The sequence below is a fragment of the Protopterus annectens genome, chromosome 10.part0 (genome assembly GCF_019279795.1).
Source record: "Protopterus annectens isolate FY-2018-M chromosome 10.part0, PAN1.0, whole genome shotgun sequence".
NCBI classification, from domain to species: domain Eukaryota; kingdom Metazoa; phylum Chordata; order Ceratodontiformes; family Protopteridae; genus Protopterus; species Protopterus annectens.
The window spans coordinates 1,812,594,722-1,812,620,674 of record NC_056744.1 but is presented as its reverse complement, the minus strand read 5'-3'; the positions used below and the strand labels follow the sequence as shown (position 1 = coordinate 1,812,620,674).

At 37.8% G+C, this 25,953-nt stretch overlaps 1 protein-coding gene across 1 annotated transcript in view; it reads right to left on the bottom strand.

The window, feature by feature from the left end:
* LOC122814051 (RING finger protein 112-like) overlaps positions 1 to 25,953 on the bottom strand; it is a 1,095,042-nt gene that overhangs the window by 668,388 nt on the left and 400,701 nt on the right. The window contains exon 9 of the mRNA XM_044086654.1: positions 17,240 to 17,373. Coding sequence (XP_043942589.1) covers positions 17,240 to 17,373 — 134 coding nt within the window. The remainder of the gene's footprint in view (positions 1 to 17,239; positions 17,374 to 25,953) is intronic.

Here is a 25,953-nt window from a genome sequence, read left to right as displayed (position 1 = left end):
CACTGCTGATGGTGACATTCTGTTATGTCTTACTGTCTGTATTTTCTACAAGAACACTGTTGACAGTGACACTGTTAAGTCTTCCTGTCTGTACTGTGTACAAGAACACTGCTGACAGTGACACTGTTATTTCTTACTATCTGTATTTTGTACAAGAACACTGCTGACAGTGACACTGTTATTCCTTACTGTCTGTATTATCTACCAGAACACTGCTGACAGTGACTCTGTTATGTCTTACTGTCTGTGTTGTGCACAAGATCACTGCTGACAGGGACACTCTGTTATGTCTTACTGTGTATTGTGTAACCGCTGATATTGACACTGTTATGTCTTACTGTCTGTATTGTGTACAAGAACACTGCTGATAGTGACAGTCTATTATGTCTTACTGTCTGTATTGTGTGCAGGAACACTGCTGACAGTGACACTGTTATGTCTTACTGTCTGTATTATGTACAAGAACGCTGCTGACAGTAACACTGTTATGTCTTACTGTCTGTATGTCTGTATTGTATACAGAAACACTGCTGATAGTGACATTTTATGTCTTACTGTCTGTATCGTGTACAAGAACACTGCTAACAGTGACACTGTTATGTCTTACAATCTGTATTGTGTACAAGAACACTGCTGACAGTGACACTATGTCTTACTGTTTGTATTATGTACAAGAACACTGCTGATAGTGACACTATGTCTTACTGTCTGTATTGTGTACAAGGACACTGCTGATAGTAACGCTCTGTTATGTCTTACTGTCTGTGTTGTGTACAACACAACTAACAGTGACACTGTTATGTCTTACTGTCTGTATTGTGTACAAGACCACTGCTGACAGTGACAGTGTTATGTCTTATTATCTGTATTGTTTAACTGCTGATAGTGACACTCTGTTATGTCTTACTGTCTGTATTAAGTACAAGAACACTGCTGATAGTGACATTCTGTTATGTCTTACTGTCTTCATTGTGTACATGAACACTGCTGACAGTGACACTGTTGTATCTTACTGTCTGTATTGTGTACAAGAACACTGCTGACAGTGACACTATGTCTTACTGTCTGTATTGTGTACAAGAACACTACTGATTTTGACATTGTGTTATGTCTTACTATCTGTATTGTGTATAAGAACACTGCTGACAGTGACACTGCTATGTCTCACTGTCTGTATTGTGTACAAGAACACTGCTAACAGTGACACTGTTATGTCTTACTGTCTGTATTGTGTACAAGAACACTGCTGATAGTGACATTCTGTTTTCTCTTACTGTCTGTATTGTGTACAGGAACACTGCTGACAGTGACACTCTTATGTCTTACTGTCTGTATTATGTAGAAGAACACTGCTGACAGTAACACTGTTATGTTTTAGTGCCTGTATTGTGTACAAAAAACTGCTGATAGTGACATTCTGTTATGTCTTACTGTCTGTATTGTGTACAAGAACACTCCTAACAGTGACACTGTTATGTCTTACAATCTGTATTGTGTACAAGAACACTGCTGACAGTGACACTATCTCTTACTGTTTGTATTATGTACAAGAACACTGCTGATAGTGACACAATGTCTTACTGTCTGCATTGTGTACAATGACACTGCTGATAGTGATACTCTGTTATGTCTTACTGTCTGTATTGCGTACAGGAACACTGCTGATAGTGACATTCTGTTATGTCTTACTGTCTGTGTTGTGTACAACACGGCTAACAGTGACACTGTTATGTCTTACTGTCTGTATTGTGTACAAGAACATTGCTGACAGTGACACTGTTATGTCTTACTGTCTGTGTTGTGTACAACACTGCTAACAGTGACACTGTTATGTCTTACTGTCTGTATTGTGTACAATACCACTGCTGACAGTGACAGTGTTATGTCTTATTATCTGTATTGTTTAACTGCTGATAGTGACACTCTGTTATTTATTTATTTATTTTTATTTTACATTTGTTGACCGGGCTAGTCCAACTGGATATATTTCCATTTTCAGTAGAGGCCCGGGGAGAAAAGCTCCAGCATAGCTCAAAATGAAATGAAATATCAAATTATAAAACACATTAGAAAATAATAAAACACATAAAATAGTAAGTATTTAGAATAAAGAAGAAAGGTTTTTAAAAAGTACAATAATAAAAAGGTGAGTATAAAGTCATGTCAGTCACATAATCATATGATATGAAAGGATACACTAGAGTTCATTGTAGTTAACTTAAATATTTGTGGTTATAAAAGTTTTACAATATCCAGATTTAGAATACAGAGAGGTATATAGATTGTGATTAGATATCCATAGGCAGTAAGAAGATAAAGTAGGATAGGTAGTAGATTAATCAGGGTTCGTGCAGGGGCATAGCCAGAGAGATTTTAGGTGACGTTTGAGTTTTGCTTAAAGAGTGACAGAGAAGGTAGTAGTGTTAACTCGGTAGGTAGAAGGTTCGAGTGTTTCGCAAGAGTATTGGAGAATAGGCTGTCGCCTGACAAGTTATTGGACTTACTTATGCTAACACGTAGTTTGCTAGAGGAGCGTAGGGAATTTAGATTATTATAAGGAGTAATTAGGTTGACAAGTATTGGAGTATGATTTGGTTTGTAGAATATTTTATGAGCAATGGTGAGTTGGGAATAAGTTATCATGTTAGGGAGTTCAAGCCAGTCTAGCTGGTTAAGGTTCAGACAGTGGTGTGTTCGAAATGCATTTCCAGTGGCAAATCTGGCAATATTGTTGTAGGAGTTAGACAGTTTGAGAAGATTATTTTTCTTTAGTTTAGTATAAATGGGAGAAGTTATGTCTTACTGTCTGTATTAAGTACAAGAACACTGCTGATAGGGACATTCTGTTATGTCTTACTGTCTTCATTGTGTACATGAACACTGCTAACAGTGACACTGTTGTATCTTACTGTCTGTATTGTGTACAAGAACACTGCTGACAGTGACACTGTTATGTCTTACTGTCTGTATTGTGTACAAGTACACTGCTGACAGTGACACTGTTATGTCTTAGTGTCTGTATTGTGTACAAGATCACTGCTGACTGTGACACTATGTCTTACTGTCATGAATTTGTACAAGAACACTGCTGATGGTGGTGACATTCTGTTATGTCTTACTGTCTGTACTGTGTACAAGAACACTGCTAACAGTGACACTGTTATATCTTATTGTCTGTATTGTGTACAAGAACACTGCTGACAGTGACACTGTTTTGCCTTAGTGTCTGTATTGTGCACAAGAACACTTCTGACAGTGACACTGTTATGTCTTAGTGTCTGTATTGTGTACAAGAACACTTCTGACTGTGACACTGTTATGTCTTACTGTCTGTATTGTGTATAAGAACACTGCTGACAGTGACACTGTTTTGTCTTACTGTCTGTTTTTTATAAAAGAGCACTGCTAACAGTGACACTGTTATGTCTTACTCTCTGTATTATGTACAAGAACACTGCTGATAGTGACATTCTGTTATGTCTTACTGTCTGTATTTTGTACAAGAATACTGCTAGCAGTGTCACTGTTATGTCTTACTCTCTTTATTGTGTACAAGAACACTGCTGGCAGCGACACTGTTATGTGCTGCTAGTGACATTCTGTTATGTCTTACTGTCTGTATTGTGTACAAGAACACTGCTAACAGTGACACTGTTATGTCTTACTGTCTGTATTATGTACAAGAACACTGCTGGCAGCGATACTGTTATGTCTTACTGTCTGTATTGTTTACCGGCTGATAGTGACACACTGTTATGTCTTACTGTCTGTATTGTATACAAGAACACTGCTAACAGTGACACTTTTATGTCTTACTGTCTGTATTGTGTAAGGAACACTGCTGACAGTGACACTGTTATGTCTTACTGTCTGAATTGAGTACAAGAACCCTGCTGATAGTGACATTCTGTTATGTCTTACTGTCTATATTATGTACAAGAACACTGTTGATAGTGACACTGTTATGTCTTACTGTCTGTATTTTTTACGAGAACACTGCTGACAGTGACACTGTTATGCCTTACTATCTGTATTGTGTACAACAACACTGCTGATATTGACATTTTATGTCTTACTATCTGTATTGTGTATAAGAACACTGCTGACAGTGACACTAAGTCTCACTGTCTGTATTGTGTTCAAGAACACTGCTGGTAGTGACATTCTGTTATGTCTTACTGTCTATAGTATGTACAAGAACACTGCTGATAGTGACAAACTGTTATGTCTTACTGTCTGTATTGTGTACAAGAACACTCCTAACAGTGACACTGTTATGTCTTACAATCTGTATCGTGTACAAAAACACTGCTGACAGTGACACTATCTCTTACTGTTTGTATTGTGTACACGAACACTGCTGATAGTGACACAATGTCTTACTGTCTGTATTGTGTACAATGACACTGCTGATAGTGGCTTTCTCTTATGTCTTACTGTCTGTGTTGTGTACAACATGGGTAACAGTGACACTGTTATGTCTTACTGTCTGTATTGTGTACAAGAACACTGCTGACAGTGACGGTGTTATGTCTTATTGTCTGTATTGTTTAACTGCTGATAATGACACTCTGTTATGTCTTACTGTCTGTATTAAATAGAAGAACACTGCTGATAGTGACATTCTGTTATGTCTTGTGTACATGAATACTGCTGACAGTGACACTGTTGTATCTTACTGTCTGTATTGTGTACAAGAACACTGCTGATATTGACATTCTGTTATGTCTTACTGTCTGTATTGTGCATAAGAACACTACGGATAGTGACACTGTTATGTCTTACTGTCAGGATTTTGCACAAGAACATTGCAGATGGTGACATTCTGTTATGTCTTACTGTCTGTATTTTGTACAAGAACACTGATTATAGGGACATTGTGTTATGTCTTGCTGTCTGTATTGTCTACAAGAACACTGCTGATATTGACATTCTGTTATGTCTTACTGTCTGTATTGTGTATAAGAACACTGCTGACAGTGACACTGTTATGTCTTACTGTCTGTATTTTATACAAGAACACTGCTAACAGTGACACTGTTATGTCTTACTCTCTGTACTGTGTACAAGAACACTGCTGATAGTGACATTCTGTTATGTCTTACTGTCTGTATTGTGTACAAGAACACTGCTAACAGTGACACTGTTATGTCTTACTGTCTGTATTGTGTACAAGAACACTGCTGACAGCGACACTGTTATGTCTTACTGTCTGTATTGTTTAATTGCTGATGGTGACATTCTGTTATGTCTTACTGTCTGTGTACAAGAACACTGCTAACAGTGACACTGTTATGTCTTACTGTCTGTATTGTGTACAAGAACACTGCTGACAGTGACACTGTTATGTCTTACTGTCTGTATTATGTACAAGAACACTGCTGACAGTGACATTGTTGTCTCTTACTGTCTGTATTTTGTACAAGAATACTGCTGACAATGACACTTTTATATCTTACTGTCTGTATTGTATACAAGAACACTGCTGATAATGACATTCTGTTATGTCTTACTGTCTGTATTGTGTATAAGAACTTTGCCGACAGTGACAGTTTTATGTCTTACTGTCTGTATTGTGTACAAGAACACTGCTGATGGTGACATTCTGTTATGTCTTACTGTCTGTATTTTCTACAAGAACACTGTTGACAGTGACACTGTTAAGTCTTCCTGTCTGTATTGTGTACAAGAACACTGCTGACAGTGACACTGTTATTTCTTACTATCTGTATTTTGTACAAGAACACTGCTGACAGTGACACTGTTATGTCTTACTGTCTATATTATGTACCAGAACACTGCTGACAGTGACTCTGTTATGTCTTAGTGTCTGTGTTGTGTACAAGATCACTGCTGACAGGGACACTCTCTTATGTCTTACTGTGTATTGTGTAACCGCTGATATTGACACTTTTATGTCTTACTGTCTGTATTGTGTACAAGAACACTGCTGATAGTGACATTCTGTTATGTCTTACTGTCTGTATTGTGTGCAGGAACACTGCTGACAGTGACACTGTTATGTCTTACTGTCTGTATTATGTACAAGAACGCTGCTGACAGTAACAATGTTATGTCTTACTGTCTGTATTGTGTACAAAAACACTGCCGATAGTGACATTCTGTTATGTCTTACTGTCTGTATTGTGTACAAGAACACTGCTAACAGTGACACTGTTATGTCTTACAATCTGTATTGTGTACAAGAACACTGCTGACAGTGACACTATGTCTTACTGTTTGTATTATGTACAAGAACACTGCTGATAGTGACACTATGTCTTACTGTCTGTATTGTGTACAAGGACACTGCTGATAGTGACACTCTGTTATGTCTTACTGTCTGTGTTGTGTACAACACAGCTAACAGTGACACTGTTATGTCTTACTGTCTGTATTGTGTACAAGAACACTGCTGACAGTGACAGTGTTATGTCTTATTGTTTGTGTTGTTTAACTGCTGATAGTGACACTCTGTTATGTCTTACTGTCTGTATTAAGTACAAGAACACTGCTGATAGTGACATTCTGTTATGTCTTATTGTCTTCATTTCGTACATGAACACTGCTGACAGTGACACTGTTGTATCTTACTGTCTGTATTGTGTACAAGAACACTGCTGATATTGACATTCTGTTATGTCTTACTGTCTGTATTGTGTACAAGAACACTGCTGACAGTGACACTGTTATGTCTTAGTGTCTGTATTGTGTACAAGATCACTGCTGACTGTGACACTGTTATGTCTTACTGTCATGAATTTGTACAAGAACACTGCTGATGGTGACATTCTGTTATGTCTTACTGTCTGTATTGTGTACAAGAACACTGCTGACAGTGACACTGTTATGTCTTGCTGTCTGTATTGCTTACAAGAACACTGCTGACAGTGACACTGTTATGTCTTCGTGTCTGTATTGTGTACAAGAACACTGCTGACTGTGACAGTGTTATGTCTTACTGTCTGTATTGTGTACAAGAACACTGCTGACAGTGACACTGTTATGTCTTAGTGTCTGTATTGTGTACAAGAACACTGCTGACTGTGACACTATGTCTTACTGTCTGTATTGTGTACAAGAACACTGCTGACAGTGACACTGTTATGTCTTACTGTCTGTATTGTGTTCAAGAACACTGCTGATCGTGACACTCTGTTATGTCTTACTGTGTATTGTGTAACTGTTGATAGTGACACTCTATGTCTTACGGTCTGTATTGTGTACAAGAACACTGCTGACAGTGACACTGTTATCTCTTACTGTCTGTATTGTGTACAAGAACACTGCTGACAGTGACACTCTGTTATGTCTTACTGTGTATTGTGTAACTGTTGATAGTGACACTCTGTTATGTCTTACTGTCAGTATTTTGTACAAGAACACTGCTTATAGGGACATTCTGTTATATCTTCCTGTCTGTATTGTCTACAAGAGCACTTGTGATATTGACATTCTGTTATGTCTTACTGTCTGTATTGTGTATTAAAACACTGCTGACAGTGACACTGTTATGTCTTACTGTCTGTATTTTGTACAAGAACACTGCTAACAGTGTCACTGTTATGTCTTACTGTCTGCATTGTGTACAAGAACACTGCTGACAGTGACAGTGTTATGTCTTATTGTCTGTATTGTTTAACTGCGGATAGTTACACTTTGTTATGTCTTACTCTCTGTATTGTATACAAGAACACGGCTAACAGTGTCACTGTTATGTCTTACTGTCTGTATTGTGTACAAGAACACTGCTGACAGCGACACTGTTACGTCTTACTGTCTGTATTGTTTAACTGCTGATAGTGACACTCTGTTATGTCTTACTGTCTGTATTGTGTACAAGAACACTGCTGACAGTGACACTTTTATGTCTTACTTTCTGTATTGTCTACAGAAACACTGCTTACAGTGACACTGTTAAGTCTTACTGTCTGTATTGTGTACAAGAACACTGCTGACAGTGACACTATGTCTTACTGTCTGTATTGTGTACAAGAACACTGCTGATATTGACATTGTGTTATGTCTTAATATCTGTATTGTGTATAAGAACACTGCTGACAGTGACACTGTGTCTCACTGTCTGTATTGTGTACATGAACACTGCTAACAGTGACACTGTTATGTCTTACTGCCTGTATTGTGTACAAGAACACTGCTGACAGTGACACTGCTATGTCTTACTGTCTGTATTTTCTACAAGAACACTGCTAACAGTGACACTCTTTGCCTTACTCTCTGTATTGCGTGCAAGAATGCTTCTGATAGTGACATTCTTTTATGTCTTACTGTATGATTTGTGCACAAGAACTCTGCTGACAGTGACACTGTTATGTCGTACTGTCTGTATTGGGTACAAGAACACTGCTGATATTGACATTCTATTATGTCTTACTGTCTGTATTGTGTATAAGAACACTACTGATAGTGACACTGTTATGTCTTACTTTCAGGATTTTGTACAAGGACACTGCTGATAGTGACACTCTGTTTTGTCTTACTGTCTTCATTGTGTACAAGAACACCGCTGATAGTGGCATTCTTTTATGTCTTACTGTCTGTATTGTGTACAACACTGCTAACAGTGACACTGTTATGTCTTACTGTCTGTATTGTGTACAAGAACACTGCTGACAGTGACAGTGTTATGTCTTATTGTCTGTCTTGTTTAGATGCTAATAGTGACATTCTGTTATGCCTTACTGTCTGCATTGTGTACAACAACACTGCTGACAGTAACATTCTCTTATGTCTTGCTGTCTGTATTGTGTACAAGAACACTGCTGAGAATGACATTCTGTTATGTCTTACTGTCTGTATTGTGTACAACAACACTGCTGACAGTGACACTTTTATGTCTTACTGTCTGTATTGTCTACAGAAACACTGCTTACAGCGACACTGTTATGTCTTACTGTCTGTATTGTTTAATTGCTGATAGTGACATTCTGTTATGTCTTACTGTCTGTGTACAAGAACACTGCTAACAGTGACACTGTTATGTCTTACTGTCTGTATTGTGTACAAGAACACTGCTGACAGTGACACTGTTATGTCTTACTGTCTGTATTATGTACAAGAACACTGCTGACAATGACACTGTTGTCTCTTACTGTCTGTATTGTGTACAAGAACACTGCTGATAGTGACATTCTGTTATGTCTTACTGTCTGTATTGTGTACAACAACACTGCTGACAGTAACATTCTCTTATGTCTTGCTGTCTGTATTGTGTACAAGAACACTGCTGAGAATGACATTCTGTTATGTCTTACTGTCTGTATTGTGTACAACAACACTGCTGACAGTGACACTTTTATGTCTTACTGTCTGTATTGTCTACAGAAACACTGCTTACAGCGACACTGTTATGTCTTACTGTCTGTATTGTTTAATTGCTGATAGTGACATTCTGTTATGTCTTACTGTCTGTGTACAAGAACACTGCTAACAGTGACACTGTTATGCCTTACTGTCTGTATTGTGTACAAGAACACTGCTGACAGTGACACTGTTATGTCTTACTGTCTGTATTATGTACAAGAACACTGCTGACAATGACACTGTTGTCTCTTACTGTCTGTATTGTGTACAAGAACACTGCTGATAGTGACATTCTGTTATGTCTTACTGTCTGTATTGTGTACAACAACACTGCTGACAGTAACATTCTCTTATGTCTTGCTGTCTGTATTGTGTACAAGAACACTGCTGAGAATGACATTCTGTTATGTCTTACTGTCTGTATTGTGTACAACAACACTGCTGACAGTGACACTTTTATGTCTTACTGTCTGTATTGTCTACAGAAACACTGCTTACAGCGACACTGTTATGTCTTACTGTCTGTATTGTTTAATTGCTGATAGTGACATTCTGTTATGTCTTACTGTCTGTGTACAAGAACACTGCTAACAGTGACACTGTTATGCCTTACTGTCTGTATTGTGTACAAGAACACTGCTGACAGTGACACTGTTATGTCTTACTGTCTGTATTATGTACAAGAACACTGCTGACAATGACACTGTTGTCTCTTACTGTCTGTATTGTGTACAAGAACACTGCTGAAAATGACACTTTTATATCTTACTGTCTGTATTGTATACAAGAACACTGCTGATATTGACATTCTGTTATGTCTTACTGTCTGTATTGTGTACAAGAACACTGCTGACAGTGACACCGTTATGTCTTACTGTCTGTATTCTGTACAAGATCACTGCTGACTGTGACATTGTTATGTCTTACTGTCATGAATTTGTACAAGAACACTGCTGATGGTGACATTCTATGTCTTACTATCTGTATTTTGTACAAGAACACTGCTGACAGTGACACTGTTATGTCTTGCTGTCTGTATTGCTTACAAGAACACTGCTGACAGTGACACTGTTATGTCTTCGTGTCTGTATTTTGTACAAGAACACTGCTGACTGTGACAGTGTTATGTCTTACTGTCTGTATTGTGTACAAGCACACTGCTGACAGTGACACTGTTATGTCTTACTGTCTGTATTGTGTTCAAGAACACTGCTGATCGTGACACTCTCTTATGTCTTACTGTGTATTGTGTAACTGTTGATAGTGACACTCTATGTCTTACTGTCTGTATTGTGTACAAGAACACTGCTGACAGTGACACTGTTATGTCTTACTGTCTGTATTGTGTACAAGAACACTGCTGACAGTGACACTCTGTTATGTCTTACTGTGTATTGTGTAACTGTTGATAGTGACACTCTGTTATGTCTCACTGTCTGTATTTTGTACAAGAACACTGCTTATATGGACATTCTGTTATATCTTGCTGTCTGTGTTGTCTACAAGAGCACTACTGATATTGACATTCTGTTATGTCTTACAGTCTATATTGTGTATTACAACACTGCTGACAGTGACACTGTTATGTCTTACTTTCTGTATTTTGTACAAGAACACTGCTAACAGTGTTACTGTTATGTCTTACTGTTTGCATTGTGTACAAGAACACTGCTGACAGTGACAGTGTTATGTCTTATTGTCTGTATTGTTTAACTGCGGATAGTTACACTTTGTTATGTCTTACTGTCTGTATTGTATACAAGAACACGGCTGACAGTGACACTGTTATGTCTTACTGTCTGTATTGTGTACAAGAACACTGCTGACAGCGACACTGTTATGTCTTACTGTCTGTATTGTTTAACTGCTGATAGTGACACTCTGTTATGTCTTACTGTCTGTATTGTGTACAAGAACACTGCTGACAGTGACACTGTTATGTCTTACTGTCTGTATTATGTACAAGAACACTGCTGACAGTGACACTGTTGTCTCTTACTGTCTGTATTTTGTACAAGAACACTGCTGACAATGACACTTTTATATCTTACTGTCTGTATTGTATACAAGAACACTGCTGATATTGACATTCTGTTATGTCTTACTGTCTGTATTGTGTATAAGAACATTGCTGACAGTGACAGTTTTATGTCTTACTGTCTGTATTGTGTACAAGAACACTGCTGATAGTGACATTCTGTTATGTCTTACTGTCTGTATTGTCTACAAGAACACTGTTGACAGTGACACTGTTATGTCTTACTGTCTGTATTGTGTACAAGAACACTGCTGACAGTGACAGTGTTATTTCTTACTATCTGTATTTTGTACAAGAACACTGCTGACAGTGACACTGTTATTCCTTACTGTCTGTATTATCTACCAGAACACTGCTGACAGTGACTCTGTTATGTCTTACTGTCTGTGTTGTGCACAAGATCACTGCTGACAGGGACACACTGTTATGTCTTACTGTGTATTGTGTAACCGCTGATATTGACACTGTTATGTCTTACTGTCTGTATTGTGTACATGAACACTGCTGATAGTGACAGTCTGTTATGTCTTACTGTCTGTATTGTGTGCAGGAACACTGCTGACAGTGACACTGTTATGTCTTACTGTCTGTATTATGTACAAGAACGCTGCTGACAGTAACACTGTTATGTCTTACTGTCTGTATTGTGTACAGAAACACTGCTGATAGTGACATTTTATGTCTTACTGTCTGAATCATGTACAAGAACACTGCTAACAGTGACACTGTTATGTCTTACAATCTGTATTGTGTACAAGAACACTGCTGACAGTGACACTATGTCTTACTGTCTGTATTGTGTACAAGGACACTGCTGATAGTAACGCTCTGTTATGTCTTACTGTCTGTGTTGTGTACATCACTGCTAACAGTGACACTGTTATGTATTACTGTTTGTATTGTGTACAAGACCACTGCTGACAGTGACAATGTTATGTCTTATTATCTGTATTGTTTAACTGCTGATAGTGACACTCTGTTATGTCTTACTGTCTGTATTAAGTACAAGAACACTGCTGATAGTGACATTCTGTTATGTCTTACTGTCTTCATTGTGTACATGAACACTGCTGACAGTGACACTGTTGTATCTTACTGTTTGTATTTTGTACAAGAACACTGCTGATATTGACATTCTGTTATGTCTTACTGTCTGTATTGTGTACAAGAACACTGCTGACAGTGACACCGTTATGTCTTACTGTCTGTATTCTGTACAAGATCACTGCTGACTGTGACATTGTTATGTCTTACTGTCATGAATTTGTACGAGAACACTGCTGATGGTGACATTCTATGTCTTACTATCTGTATTTTGTACAAGAACACTGCTGACAGTGACACTGTTATGTCTTGCTGTCTGTATTGCTTACAAGAACACTGCTGACAGTGACACTGTTATGTCTTCGTGTCTGTATTTTGTACAAGAACACTGCTGACTGTGACAGTGTTATGTCTTACTGTCTGTATTGTGTACAAGAACACTGCTGACAGTGACACTGTTATGTCTTAGTGTCTGTATTGTGTACAAGAACATTGCTGACTGTGACACTGTTATGTCTTACTGTCTGTATTGTGTACAAGCACACTGCTGACAGTGACACTGTTATGTCTTACTGTCTGTATTGTGTTCAAGAACACTGCTGATCGTGACACTCTGTTATGTCTTACTGTGTATTGTGTAACTGTTGATAGTGACACTCTATGTCTTACGGTCTGTATTGTGTACAAGAACACTGCTGACAGTGACACTGTTATCTCTTACTGTCTGTATTGTGTACAAGAACACTGCTGACAGTGACACTCTGTTATGTCTTACTGTGTATTGTGTAACTGTTGATAGTGACACTCTGTTATGTCTTACTGTCAGTATTTTGTACAAGAACACTGCTTATAGGGACATTCTGTTATATCTTCCTGTCTGTATTGTCTACAAGAGCACTTGTGATATTGACATTCTGTTATGTCTTACTGTCTGTATTGTGTATTAAAACACTGCTGACAGTGACACTGTTATGTCTTACTTTCTGTATTTTGTACAAGAACACTGCTAACAGTGTCACTGTTATGTCTTACTGTCTGCATTGTGTACAAGAACACTGCTGACAGTGACAGTGTTATGTCTTATTGTCTGTATTGTTTAACTGCGGATAGTTACACTTTGTTATGTCTTACTCTCTGTATTGTATACAAGAACACTGCTAGTGACATTCTGTTATGTCTTACTGTCTGTATTGTGTACAAGAACACTGCTGACAGCGACACTGTTAAGTCTTACTGTCTGTATTGTTTAACTGCTGATAGTGACACTCTGTTATGTCTTACTGTCTGTATTGTGTACAAGAACACTGCTGACAGTGACACTTTTATGTCTTACTTTCTGTATTGTCTACAGAAACACTGCTTACAGTGACACTGTTATGTCTTACTGTCTGTATTGTGTACAAGAACACTGCTGACAGTGACACTATGTCTTACTGTCTGTATTGTGTACAAGAACACTGCTGATATTGACATTGTGTTATGTCTTAATATCTGTATTGTGTATAAGAACACTGCTGACAGTGACACTGTGTCTCACTGTCTGTATTGTGTACAAGGACACTGCTGATAGTAACGCTCTGTTATGTCTTACTGTCTGTGTTGTGTACATCACTGCTAACAGTGACACTGTTATGTATTACTGTTTGTATTGTGTACAAGACCACTGCTGACAGTGACAATGTTGTCTTATTATCTGTATTGTTTAACTGCTGATAGTGACACTCTGTTACGTCTTACTGTCTGTTTTAAGTACAAGAACACTGCTGATAATGACATTCTGTTATGTCTTACTGTCTTCATTGTGTACATGAACACTGCTGACAGTGACACTGTTGTATCTTACTGTTTGTATTTTGTACAAGAACACTGCTGATATTGACATTCTGTTATGTCTTACTGTCTGTATTGTGTACAAGAACACTGATGACAGTGACACCATTATGTCTTACTGTCTGTATTGTGTACAAGTACACTGCTGACAGTGACACTGTTATGTCTTAGTGTCTGTATTCTGTACAAGATCACTGCTGACTGTGACATTATGTCTTACTGTCATGAATTTGTACAAGAACACTGCTGATGGTGACATTCTATGTCTTAATATCTGTATTTTGTACAAGAACACTGCTGACAGTGACACTGTTATGTCTTAGTGTCTGTATTTTGTACAAGAACACTGCTGACTGTGACAGTGTTATGTCTTACTGTCTGTATTGTGTAAAAGAACACTGCTGACAGTGACACTGTTATGTCTTAGTGTCTGTATTGTGTACAAGAACATTGCTGACTGTGACACTGTTATGTCTTACTGTCTGTATTGTGTACAAGCACACTGCTGACAGTGACACTGTTATGTCTTACTGTCTGTATTGTGTTCAAGAACACTGCTGATCGTGACACTCTGTTATGTCTTACTGTGTATTGTGTAACTGTTGATAGTGACACTCTATGTTTTAGTGTCTGTATTGTGTACAAGAACACTGCTGACTGTGACAGTGTTATGACTTACTGTCTGTATTGTGTACAACAACACAGCTGACAGTGACACTGTTATGTCTTAGTGTCTGTATTGTGTACAAAAACACTGCTGACTGTGACACTGTTATGTCTTACGGTCTGTATTGTGTACAAGAACACTGCTGACAGTGACACTGTTATCTCTTACTGTCTGTATTTTGTACAAGAACACTGCTTATAGGGACATTCTGTTATATCTTCCTGTCTGTATTGTCTACAAGAGCACTTGTGATATTGACATTCTGTTATGTCTTACTGTCTGTATTGTGTATTAAAACACTGCTGACAGTGACACTGTTATGTCTTACTGTCTGTATTTTGTACAAGAACACTGCTAACAGTGTCACTGTTATGTCTTACTGTCTGCATTGTGTACAAGAACACTGCTGACAGTGACAGTGTTATGTCTTATTGTCTGTATTGTTTAACTCCGGATAGTTAAACTTTGTTATGTCTTATTCTCTGTATTGTATACAAGAACACTGCTAACAGTGTCACTGTTATGTCTTACTGTCTGTATTGTGTACAAGAACACTGCTGACAGCGACACTGTTACGTCTTACTGTCTGTATTGTTTAACTGCTGATAGTGACACTCTGTTATGTCTTACTGTCTGTATTGTGTACAAAGAACACTGCTGACAGTGACACTTTTATGTCTTACTGTCTGTATTGTCTACAGAAACACTGCTTACAGTGACACTGTTATGTCTTACTGTCTGTATTGTGTACAAGAACACTGCTGACAGTGACACTATGTCTTACTGTCTGTATTGTGTACAAGAACACTGCTGATATTGACATTGTGTTATGTCTTAATATCTGTATTGTGTATAAGAACACTGCTGACAGTGACACTATGTCTCACTGTCTGTATTGTGTACACGAACACTGCTAACAGTGACACTGTTATGTCTTACTGCCTGTATTGTGTACAAGAACACTGCTGACAGTGACACTGCTATGTCTTACTGTCTGTATTTTCTACAAGAACACTGCTAACAGTGACACTCTTTGCCTTACTCTCTGTATTGTGTGCAAGAACGCTTCTGATAGTGACATTCTTTTATGTCTTACTGTATGATTTGTGCACAAGAACTCTGCTGACAGTGACACTGTTATGTCTTACTGTCTGTATTGGGCACAAGAACACTGCTGATATTGACATTCTATTATGTCTTACTGTCTGTATTGTGTATAAGAACACTACTGATAGTGACACTGTTATGTCTTACTTTCAGGATTTTGTACAAGGACACTGCTGATAGTGACACTCTGTTTTGTCTTACTGTCTGCATTGTGTACAAGAACACTGCTGATGGTGACATTCTTTTATGTCTTACTGTCTGTATTGTGTACAACACTGCTAACAGTGACACTGTTATGTCTTACTGTCTGTATTGTGTACAACAACACTGCTGACAGTGACAGTGTTATGTCTTATTGTCTGTCTTGTTTAGATGCTAATAGTGACATTCTGTTATGTCTTACTGTCTGCATTGTGTACAAGAACACTGCTGATAGTGACATTCTGTTATGTCTTACTGTCTGTATTGTGTACAACAACACTGCTGACAGTAACATTCTCTTATGTCTTGCTGTCTGTATTGTGTACAAGAACACTGCTGGCAATGACATTCTGTTATGTCTTACTGTCTGTATTGTGTACAACAACACTGCTGACAGTGACATTCTCTTATGTCTTGCTGTCTGTATTGTGTACAAGAACACTGCTCACAATGACATTCTGTTTCACAGGCTGTTACTGGCAGAGGCTTAGGTGGTCTATTGATTTCAGAGAGTCTCATGAACCATCTTCTGCCAGAGCTGGCTCAGCACTCTTTCTACAGGTTCCTGCCTATAGCAGCACCCAGAGACAAAACTAGCCAACACCCCCAGAAGACATTTCCACCTTTTGTCACCCCGTCCTGAACATTTATCTTCCTTTGGATGTCATACCCAATCCATGGGTAGAAATAAAACCTTCATGCCTTGTTTTTTTCAGGCAATATAGTGAGGCGTCTACAAGTAAGTGGCCCTTAGTAACACATTCCTACTTATACAATGCACAGTGTAACATCACTTCATAGGTATTATAGTTGGCATCCTCTAACACTAGCTGATTATGCATACTATTCAAATAACAGCTTTTAGTTCTTGAAATCTTGACCACACCCTTGACAAAGCCACCAATTTTAAAGAAGTGCCTTTGACTTCAGTTTAACATTTTACTGCAACATTTTTAACTTGCATCTCTTTTTTACGCGGTAACAGGTACATTAACACACACACTTGCACACACACACACAAACAGTACCTTTATTTTTCCAAACAGAATTCCGCATGTTAAAATAGCACCATTGCTGTCTCTCTTCACGCATCTCTGAACGGTGGAAGTCACAACATCATGCACATATTTCTTCAAAAAATCTCTGAAGTCTTTGTCCATCTCTGCAGTTAAAGAGTAGAGATATAACACCTTGTTGGTAGAGACACATTCTTTCAATGAAAAAAACTATTTATCTTTGTTGTGAAGTTCCTGTGATCTCCAGGACCTATTGTATTGAAGAAGGGACCTATAGCATATTGTGTTGACATCACATACTAAACACAATTCAGTAATATAGACTTATATTACAGTATGTCAAACTATTACATATTATACAGTGTATGACCATGACATACTACACCAAATCATATTGTGCCACAGCAAGCTGTAACACATACTGTTATACAAGGCACAACCATGACATACTACATGTCATGACATACCATACTACAGTATGCTGTAACATATACTATATAAGACATGACCTAGGTCATAACATACCGTATCATGTCATACCACAGCATGTTGTAACACATACTGTGAGGCATGACCTACATCATTACATACTGTATGATGTCATACCACAGCATGTTGTAACACATTATTCCACATAACTATGGCACACCATTTCATGACATATCAAACCACAGAATGCTGTAACAGATACTAATGTTCGAGGTATGACCATGATAGATTGTGCCATGTCATATCATACTACACCATGGAATATCACAGCATCCTGTAACATATACTACACTAGGCACAGTCATGACATCCCCTATCATGTCATGCCCTACTATACCATGAAATGCCATACGACAGCATGCTATAACACAAATTATACAAGACACAACCATGGCATATTATACCAAGTCATGACATACTAAACCATGTCATACCTAGCTGTACCACAGCATGCGTTAACATATACTGTTATACCAGGAATAACCATGACATATTACATAATGTCATACCATACCACAGCATGTTGTAACAAACATTATATGAGACATGACTGTGACATAATACCCCATGTCATGACATAGGACATACCATACTACAGCATGCTGTAACATATACTATTATATAAGAAATGACCATGACATATTACATGTTATACCACACCACATGTTGTAACATACATTTTCTAAGACGTGACTATGACACACTACCCCATGTCATAACATACACTATGACACACCATACCACAGCATGCTGTAACATATACTATTATATGAAGCATAACCATGACATACTACCCTATGGCATGACATAGCATACTACACCATGTGATGACATAGCATACCATAGCATCCCTGTAACATATATCACAGGGCATGGCCATGACATACCATAGCATGTCATGACACAATACACCATGACATACCGTACCACAGCTTGCTTTAACATCTACTATTATGTGAAACATAGCCATGGGATACTACTCTATGTCATGATATTCATGATATACCATGTAATGACATACCATTTCATACCATACCACCGCATACTTTAACACAAATTATACAAGACATGCCCATGGTGTATTACACCATTTCATGACATACCACTCCATGTCATACCAATCCATACCACAGCATGCTGTAACATATACTATTATACAAGGCATGACCATGACATACCCGACAATGTCATGGCATACCATACAATGTCACATCATACCGCAGCAAGCTGTAACACATACTGGTATACAAGGCACAATCATGATATACATGTCATGATATACCATACTACAGCATGCTGTAACATATACTATATGAGGCATGATCTAGGTCATAATATACCATATTATGTCATACCACAGCATGTTGTAACACATACTATGAGGCATGACTTAAGTCATGACATACCGTATCATGGCATACCACAGCATGTTGTAACACATTATGCCATATAACCATGACACACCATTTCATGACTTGCCAAACCATAGCATGATGTAACAGATACTAATGTTCGAGGTATGACCATGACATATCGTTCCATGTCATGACATACTACACCATGGAATAATACAGCATGCTGTAGCATATACTACACTTGGCACAGCCATGACATCCCATATCATGTCATGCTATACCATGAAATACCATACCACAGCATGCTATAACACATACTGTTACACAAGGCACAACCATGACATACCATTTCATACATTACCACAGCATGTTTTAACAGAAATTATACAAAGACCCCCCCATTAATATTCCAAAATGTGCACGCTGATTGGTCAGCATGCATGTTGTAAATCAAAGACTTATACTAAGGGAAAAAGGTCCAGTCGCCCAGACTTTTTCCATTAGTATGTCTTTTTTTTTTTTTTACAGCAACAGAGAACACAAGATCTTCATTGCTTTTTAGAAACTGTCTCGCTATGTTAAAGGAGTTTAACATAGTGAGACAGCTTTAAAAAAGTAACATAGATCTTCCTTTCTCCGTTGTTTTTTTAAAGCTGTCTCGCTATGTTAAACTCCTTTAACATAGTGAGACACTTTGTTAAAAGCAACGGAGATCTTGCTTTCTCCATTGCTTCCACCCACAGCTCTGATGTACTGCGTAAGCATACGCATGCGCAGTACATCAGAAATGCCACAGAATACCAGACAGCTGTGGAAGGGCACACAGAGGCATTATACAATGCCATTATTTAAGAAAAGTAAGTCTTTTTTTCTAAAATAATGTCATTGTATAATAGCAATAACCCACTTCTGGGTGTGAGTAATGCTGGATTTACCCACGGTTGTCTTTGTTTGGCCACTCGGGCTTGGCCCTCATGAACAAACCACACCAACCATGGGTAAATCCAGCATTACCCACACCCAGGCATGGGTTATTGCTTAATTATACCATGTCATGACATGCCACACTGTATTATACCAAACCATACCACAGCATGCTTTAACATATACTATTATACTAGGAATGACCATAACATGTTACATGTCATACCATACCACAGCAGGTTGTAATGTACATTATATGAGACATGACGATGACATACTACCCCATGTCATGACATACACTATGACATACCACACCACAGCATGCTGTAACATACTATTATATGAAGCATACCTATGACATACTACACTGTGGCATGACGTACCATACCTCAACATGCTGTAAAACATGCTTTTATAGAAGGCATGACCATAAAATGCTACACCATGTCATGACATACCATACCACAGCATGTTTGTAACATATATCACAAAACATGACCGTGATATACCGTAGTATGTCATGACACAGTACATTATGTCATACTATACCACAGCATGCTGCAACACACACTGTTATGTAAGGCACAACCATTACATACTACACCATGTCATGACATATCATACCATGTCATAACATACCATACTAGAGCATGCTGTAACATAGCTTGTACCTCATGGGTTAGGAGTCTGGATGGAGAGATGAAAAGTCAGCAAGCGAAGGAGAGTAGTAGTGCTGAAATTGAATTCATCCTCAAGTCTTGGTGAGTACTTTCGCGAGGTGGACCCTGTTTTTCACAAAATCTCACCAAGGCAACACTGATATATAGACTGTACTCATATAGCATATATCATAGACAGAAGTAAATTAAAAATAAAAAAGACAGCTGGGTGCACAAGACCCAGGATAAAAAAGTGCCCAATCCTGGTAGGTGCACCGGTGCCAGGACTGGAAAAAATGACAGTGTAGAATCCTCAAAATATGGATAAATTCCTACAATGGGGCCAGGCCACACTCAGGGGAAGGATGGCCCCCCTGTTGTAGAAGGAAGTAACAGTCCACAAAAATTGATTGGCCAAAGAAGAGCCATAAAGACAACAGCGTGGACTATTGAGGATAAGAAAGAAATTATGCGCTGTTACTATTCCGCAAAAAGCCCAGAATTTTCAAACACACGATATATAAAATGATTGAGAGAAATTAGAAGAAAGAAAAATACTTCCACAGGAAAAACTGTCACAAGCTTCAAATAAAAATTTGCTTTCATTAATACAACAGATTTTTGAAAAACAGTATATAGATCAAGTAACTTTGATCTCTGTGGAAAAAGATACAATATAACCAACAAAATCTAGAGATATTTGAAAAATATATAAAAAAAAATATGGACATGGGAAAGAAAGAGAGATTTGGTATGGTGCAGTATTTATGCAAAGCAGAAAGCCAAGTTAACTAATATGGAGAAGGCAGTTTCAAAGATAGTCGAAGAAAAATACAGGTAAAGGCATCCAGATATGGAAAATTTCACAACAAAAAGACTAAAAGGACAAAGATTTAATGTATAAAAGATGATTAGTAAAGTAGAATTTAAAGAAATAGAAACTGAAGTTATGGAATGCCTGCAAAGTGAAGGATTTGATACAGAAGGCCTAAAACAGACTACATCACAGCAGGATGGAGTGAGTCCCCAGAATAAGGAAAAGCAAGAAGATCAGGAGACATCTGAAGAAATATAGACAGTGGAAAGGAAGAGAGATTTAATATGGTGTAATATTTATGTAAAGGAGAAAGCAAAACTAACCAATACAAAAAGAGCAGCACCAAAGATAATGGAAGAGAAACACAGGCAAAGGAATCCGGATATGGAAAACTTTACAATACAAAAAATAAGAAGACAAAGAGGAAAAGTAGAAAAAGAGATTAGTAATGGAGAAGTCAAAGAAATAGAAATTGAAGTAATGGAACAGCTGCAAAGAGAAGGATTCAGTGTAGAAAATCAAATGCAGGAAGCACCACAACAGGATAGAGCAATGGATATCCAAATTAAAGGGAAATCAGTGGAACAGGAACCAATTGGTCAGGTGCCATATCAAGATTTTTTGGAGCCTTCCACAGGAAACCAGTATAAAAGTTTACTTGAAGCTAGACAGCAAAGGAAGGAACAGAAAACTGTGGAAACTCTGATGTAGCCAATGTTGAGGAGTGATAGGCCAGTGAGTTCCCATATGACAGAGCAACGGATGGCACAGGATGAAATTGAAGAGAAGGTGCCACAAGAAGATGCTACAGAACTTTCTATAGAATGCCAGCAGGAAATGGAGAACAAGGGATGTGCCCTCAGTTTGGAAGAAAATGAGCTAAGAGAAGAGTTGCTTGATATAATAGACAAAGATAGATATATCAAGATCAATGAGAGAAATAGACTGCAGAAGGTTAATACAGTAATTAGGACTGTCCATAGAGACCAATGCGATATAACAGACGTAAACAGGCTATATTACTGTGCTGCTAAATTAATAACTGATAAAGTTCTACCACAAGAACACAGGGTAGCAAGGGAAAAGGGGGGTGAAAACGAATACCATCATAGAAATATCGAATAGAGAAAACTATAAAGCAGCTAAGACAAGAAGTATCATTGTTAGAAGATTATAGAAGAGGGAACAGATCAACAAAAATATTAAGAAAGATAGATGTGATAAAAGCAGTGTGCAGTATTAGAACAGACCAGGATCTATTATACACTATTGGAGATAACAAACTAAAAATTTCAAAACAGGCGGAAAGACTTAGAAGATACGAAGATAAATATAAGGGAAAAGCACAAAATAAACAATTTACTGATGACCCAAAAAAGTTTTATAGAGAATTGAGAAATAAGGTAAAAGGAACTGATAGACCGCTGAAAAAAGATAAAGTAGTTACATTTTGGAGAACTATCTATGACGATCCTGTGGAACATAACAAAGATGCTAAATGATAGAAGTAAAAGAAAGAATAAGAAGTTTTAAGGTACAGGATATGAAATGGGATGAAATAGCAACTAGTGAGATTGAAATAAAGTTGAGAAAAGCCTCTAACTGGAAAACCCCAGGCCCAGATGCAGTACCTAACATTTGGCTTAAAGTGTAAGCTTCTTTGCATGAAGATTTAGCCATGAGTAAGAACTATTTATATGCACACCCCGAACGTACACCACACTGGTTAACAACATGAAAAACAATGCTCTTACGTAAGAGTGAGCCTGCAAGCTACCCTAAAAATTATAGACCAATAATTTGTTTTCCGATGACGTACAAACTATACACGGGAATTGACGCCAACAGAGTTTATAGTCATTTGGAAGAAAACTCAATTATGGCAGTAGAACAAAAGGGCAATAAAAGAAAGTCATATGGAACAAAGGATTATTTGTTGTTAAATAAAGTTATAGTGGAGAACTGTAAGAAGGGGAAGAATCTAAGTATGGCATGGATTGACTACAAAAAGCATTTGATAGTATCCCACATTCATGGTTAAAAGAGTGCTTAAAAATGTATAAGATATAGCCTACACTGATTGACTACATTACAGTAACCATGAAACAGTGGCAGACCACTATGCAATTAAGCCATGATAAAGGACAGATTATTATCCCAGGTATAAAAATTCAAAGGGGGATATTCCAGGGTGACTGTCTGTCACCTTTGCTGTTCTGTCTTGCCATTAACCCATTAAGCTGTTTACTTAACAACTTAGGCCAAGGCTACAATTTGGCTTCTAGAAAACAACAAAGTCTAATGACTTCTCATCTTCTCTTTGTCAATGATTTAAAATTGTATAGCTCATCAAATGAGGAACTGAAAGCACAGCTGCAGTTTGTCAAAACTTCTTCAGATGATATTGAAATGTCATTTGGTCTTGATAAATGTGCAAAAGCAACCTTTAAAAAAGGAAAATTGCAGCACCAGGAAAACATCAGTTTGGGACAAGAATGTGATATAAAAGAACTTGAGCAAGAGGGGTGTACAAGTACTTGGGAACTGATGAAGGAACAGAAATAAAACATGAACAAGTGTGAATAAAGCTTAGTAAGGAGTAATTTAGAAGACTTAAATCAATCATGTAAACAGCATTGACACATAGGAACAAGATCTAAGCTATAAATCAATTTGCTCTTCCTGTCCTTATAGTTTTGGAGTGATTGAATGGCCCCAAAAAAGTGCTGGATAGATTGCATATTAAAACAAGAAGGATGCTTCATGCTCACCAAATGATTTATAAAAATCAGTGTATACCAAGATTATATATTCCCCGTTCTGAAGGAGGGATGTGCTTCCTTGAAATTGATTACATATATAGATCTGTAATCTTGGGACTCCACACATATCTACTGACCTCACAAGATCCAAATGTGGTGAAAGTTTTTAAACATGAGGAGAATAAATCTAAGATGATTTCTCTGCTTAATTTAGTAGAAGCATATCAACATCAAGCAGGAATGGAAATCAAACCAGAAGTGGTTAAAAAACAGGCAGCAACTGAATGTGCTAAAAAACAAAAGAAAGAGTATAAGGTGAAGGACCAGATGTGAGGGCAAGAAATGCGGAAAAAACATAAATATAGTTGCAAGTATAGAAAACTTCTTGAAGAGCCTGATGTTGATCAAGAACGAATGCAGGAATGGTTAAGGAGAGGCGAATTCAAACCAAGAAATGAAAGGTTAATATTGGCAGTCCAAGATAGTAGGCTAAGTCCACGCTGGTTTGCAAAGTGCATTGAACATGTGGGAGAAACAGACATATGTAAGTTTTGTAAAACTGAATTGGAAACAATGTTGCTGGTGGTGATGCACTAATGGCAGAGGGACTGTATACTGAAAGGCATAATAATGTGGCAAGACTTTTACACTGGAGATTGTGCAGACATTATGGTATCGATGTGGCTGAAAAACACTGGAAACATGAGCCACAGAGAATCATAGAAAATGATGAAGTTTACATCACATGGGATCACCCAATACCAACAGTCCAAAAGATAGATGCTAGAAAACCAGATATAGTGGTCCAATAAAAGAAGACAAAAGTAGCACTGATCATTGAAATCACTACACCCAGTGACTACAGTGTGTTGTGTACAGGGAGGCACAAAGTCATAAAATACCTGGATCTGCAGGCAGAAACAAGAGCCATGTGAAAGAAAGATACCCAGACAGTTCCAACAGTAGTAGGAGCAACGGGTCTTATAAAAAAGAATTTACAGTCGTATTTAGATATGTTACCAATTCATGAAACACTGTACGAATTGCAGAAGGAGTCATTACTGGGCACATTGTGGGTGCTGTAAAGAGCACTTATGGCTGACATCAAAGAGTGAAACAATACAAATTTCATGAACTTTAATTGTACTTTGACTTAGGAATGGGGTCCATTCTCGTCATGGTATTAGAAACCCGAAAGACTTGGAGAAATTAAAAACGGCAGATACCATGTCATACCGTACCACAACATGCTGTACCGCATGCTATCTATCATACAAGACACAACCATAACATGCTACATTGTCATGACATACCATACCATGTTTGTAACACATATCACAAGGCATGACCATGACATACCATACCATGTCATGACACACTACACCATGATGTACCATACAACAGCATGCTGTAACACATACGACTATACAAGGCACAGCCATGTCATACTACACCATGTCATGATACACTATACCATGTCATGGCACACTACACCATGTCATACCATACCACAACATGCTGTAACACATACGACTATACAAGGCACAACCATGTCATACTACATCATGTCATGACACACCATACCATGTCATGCCATACTACAGCATGTTGTAATATATATTATATAAGACAAGATCATGACATACCATACACCGTATCATGACATACTACACCATGAACTACCATACAGCAGCATGCTGTAACATACATTGCATGAGGA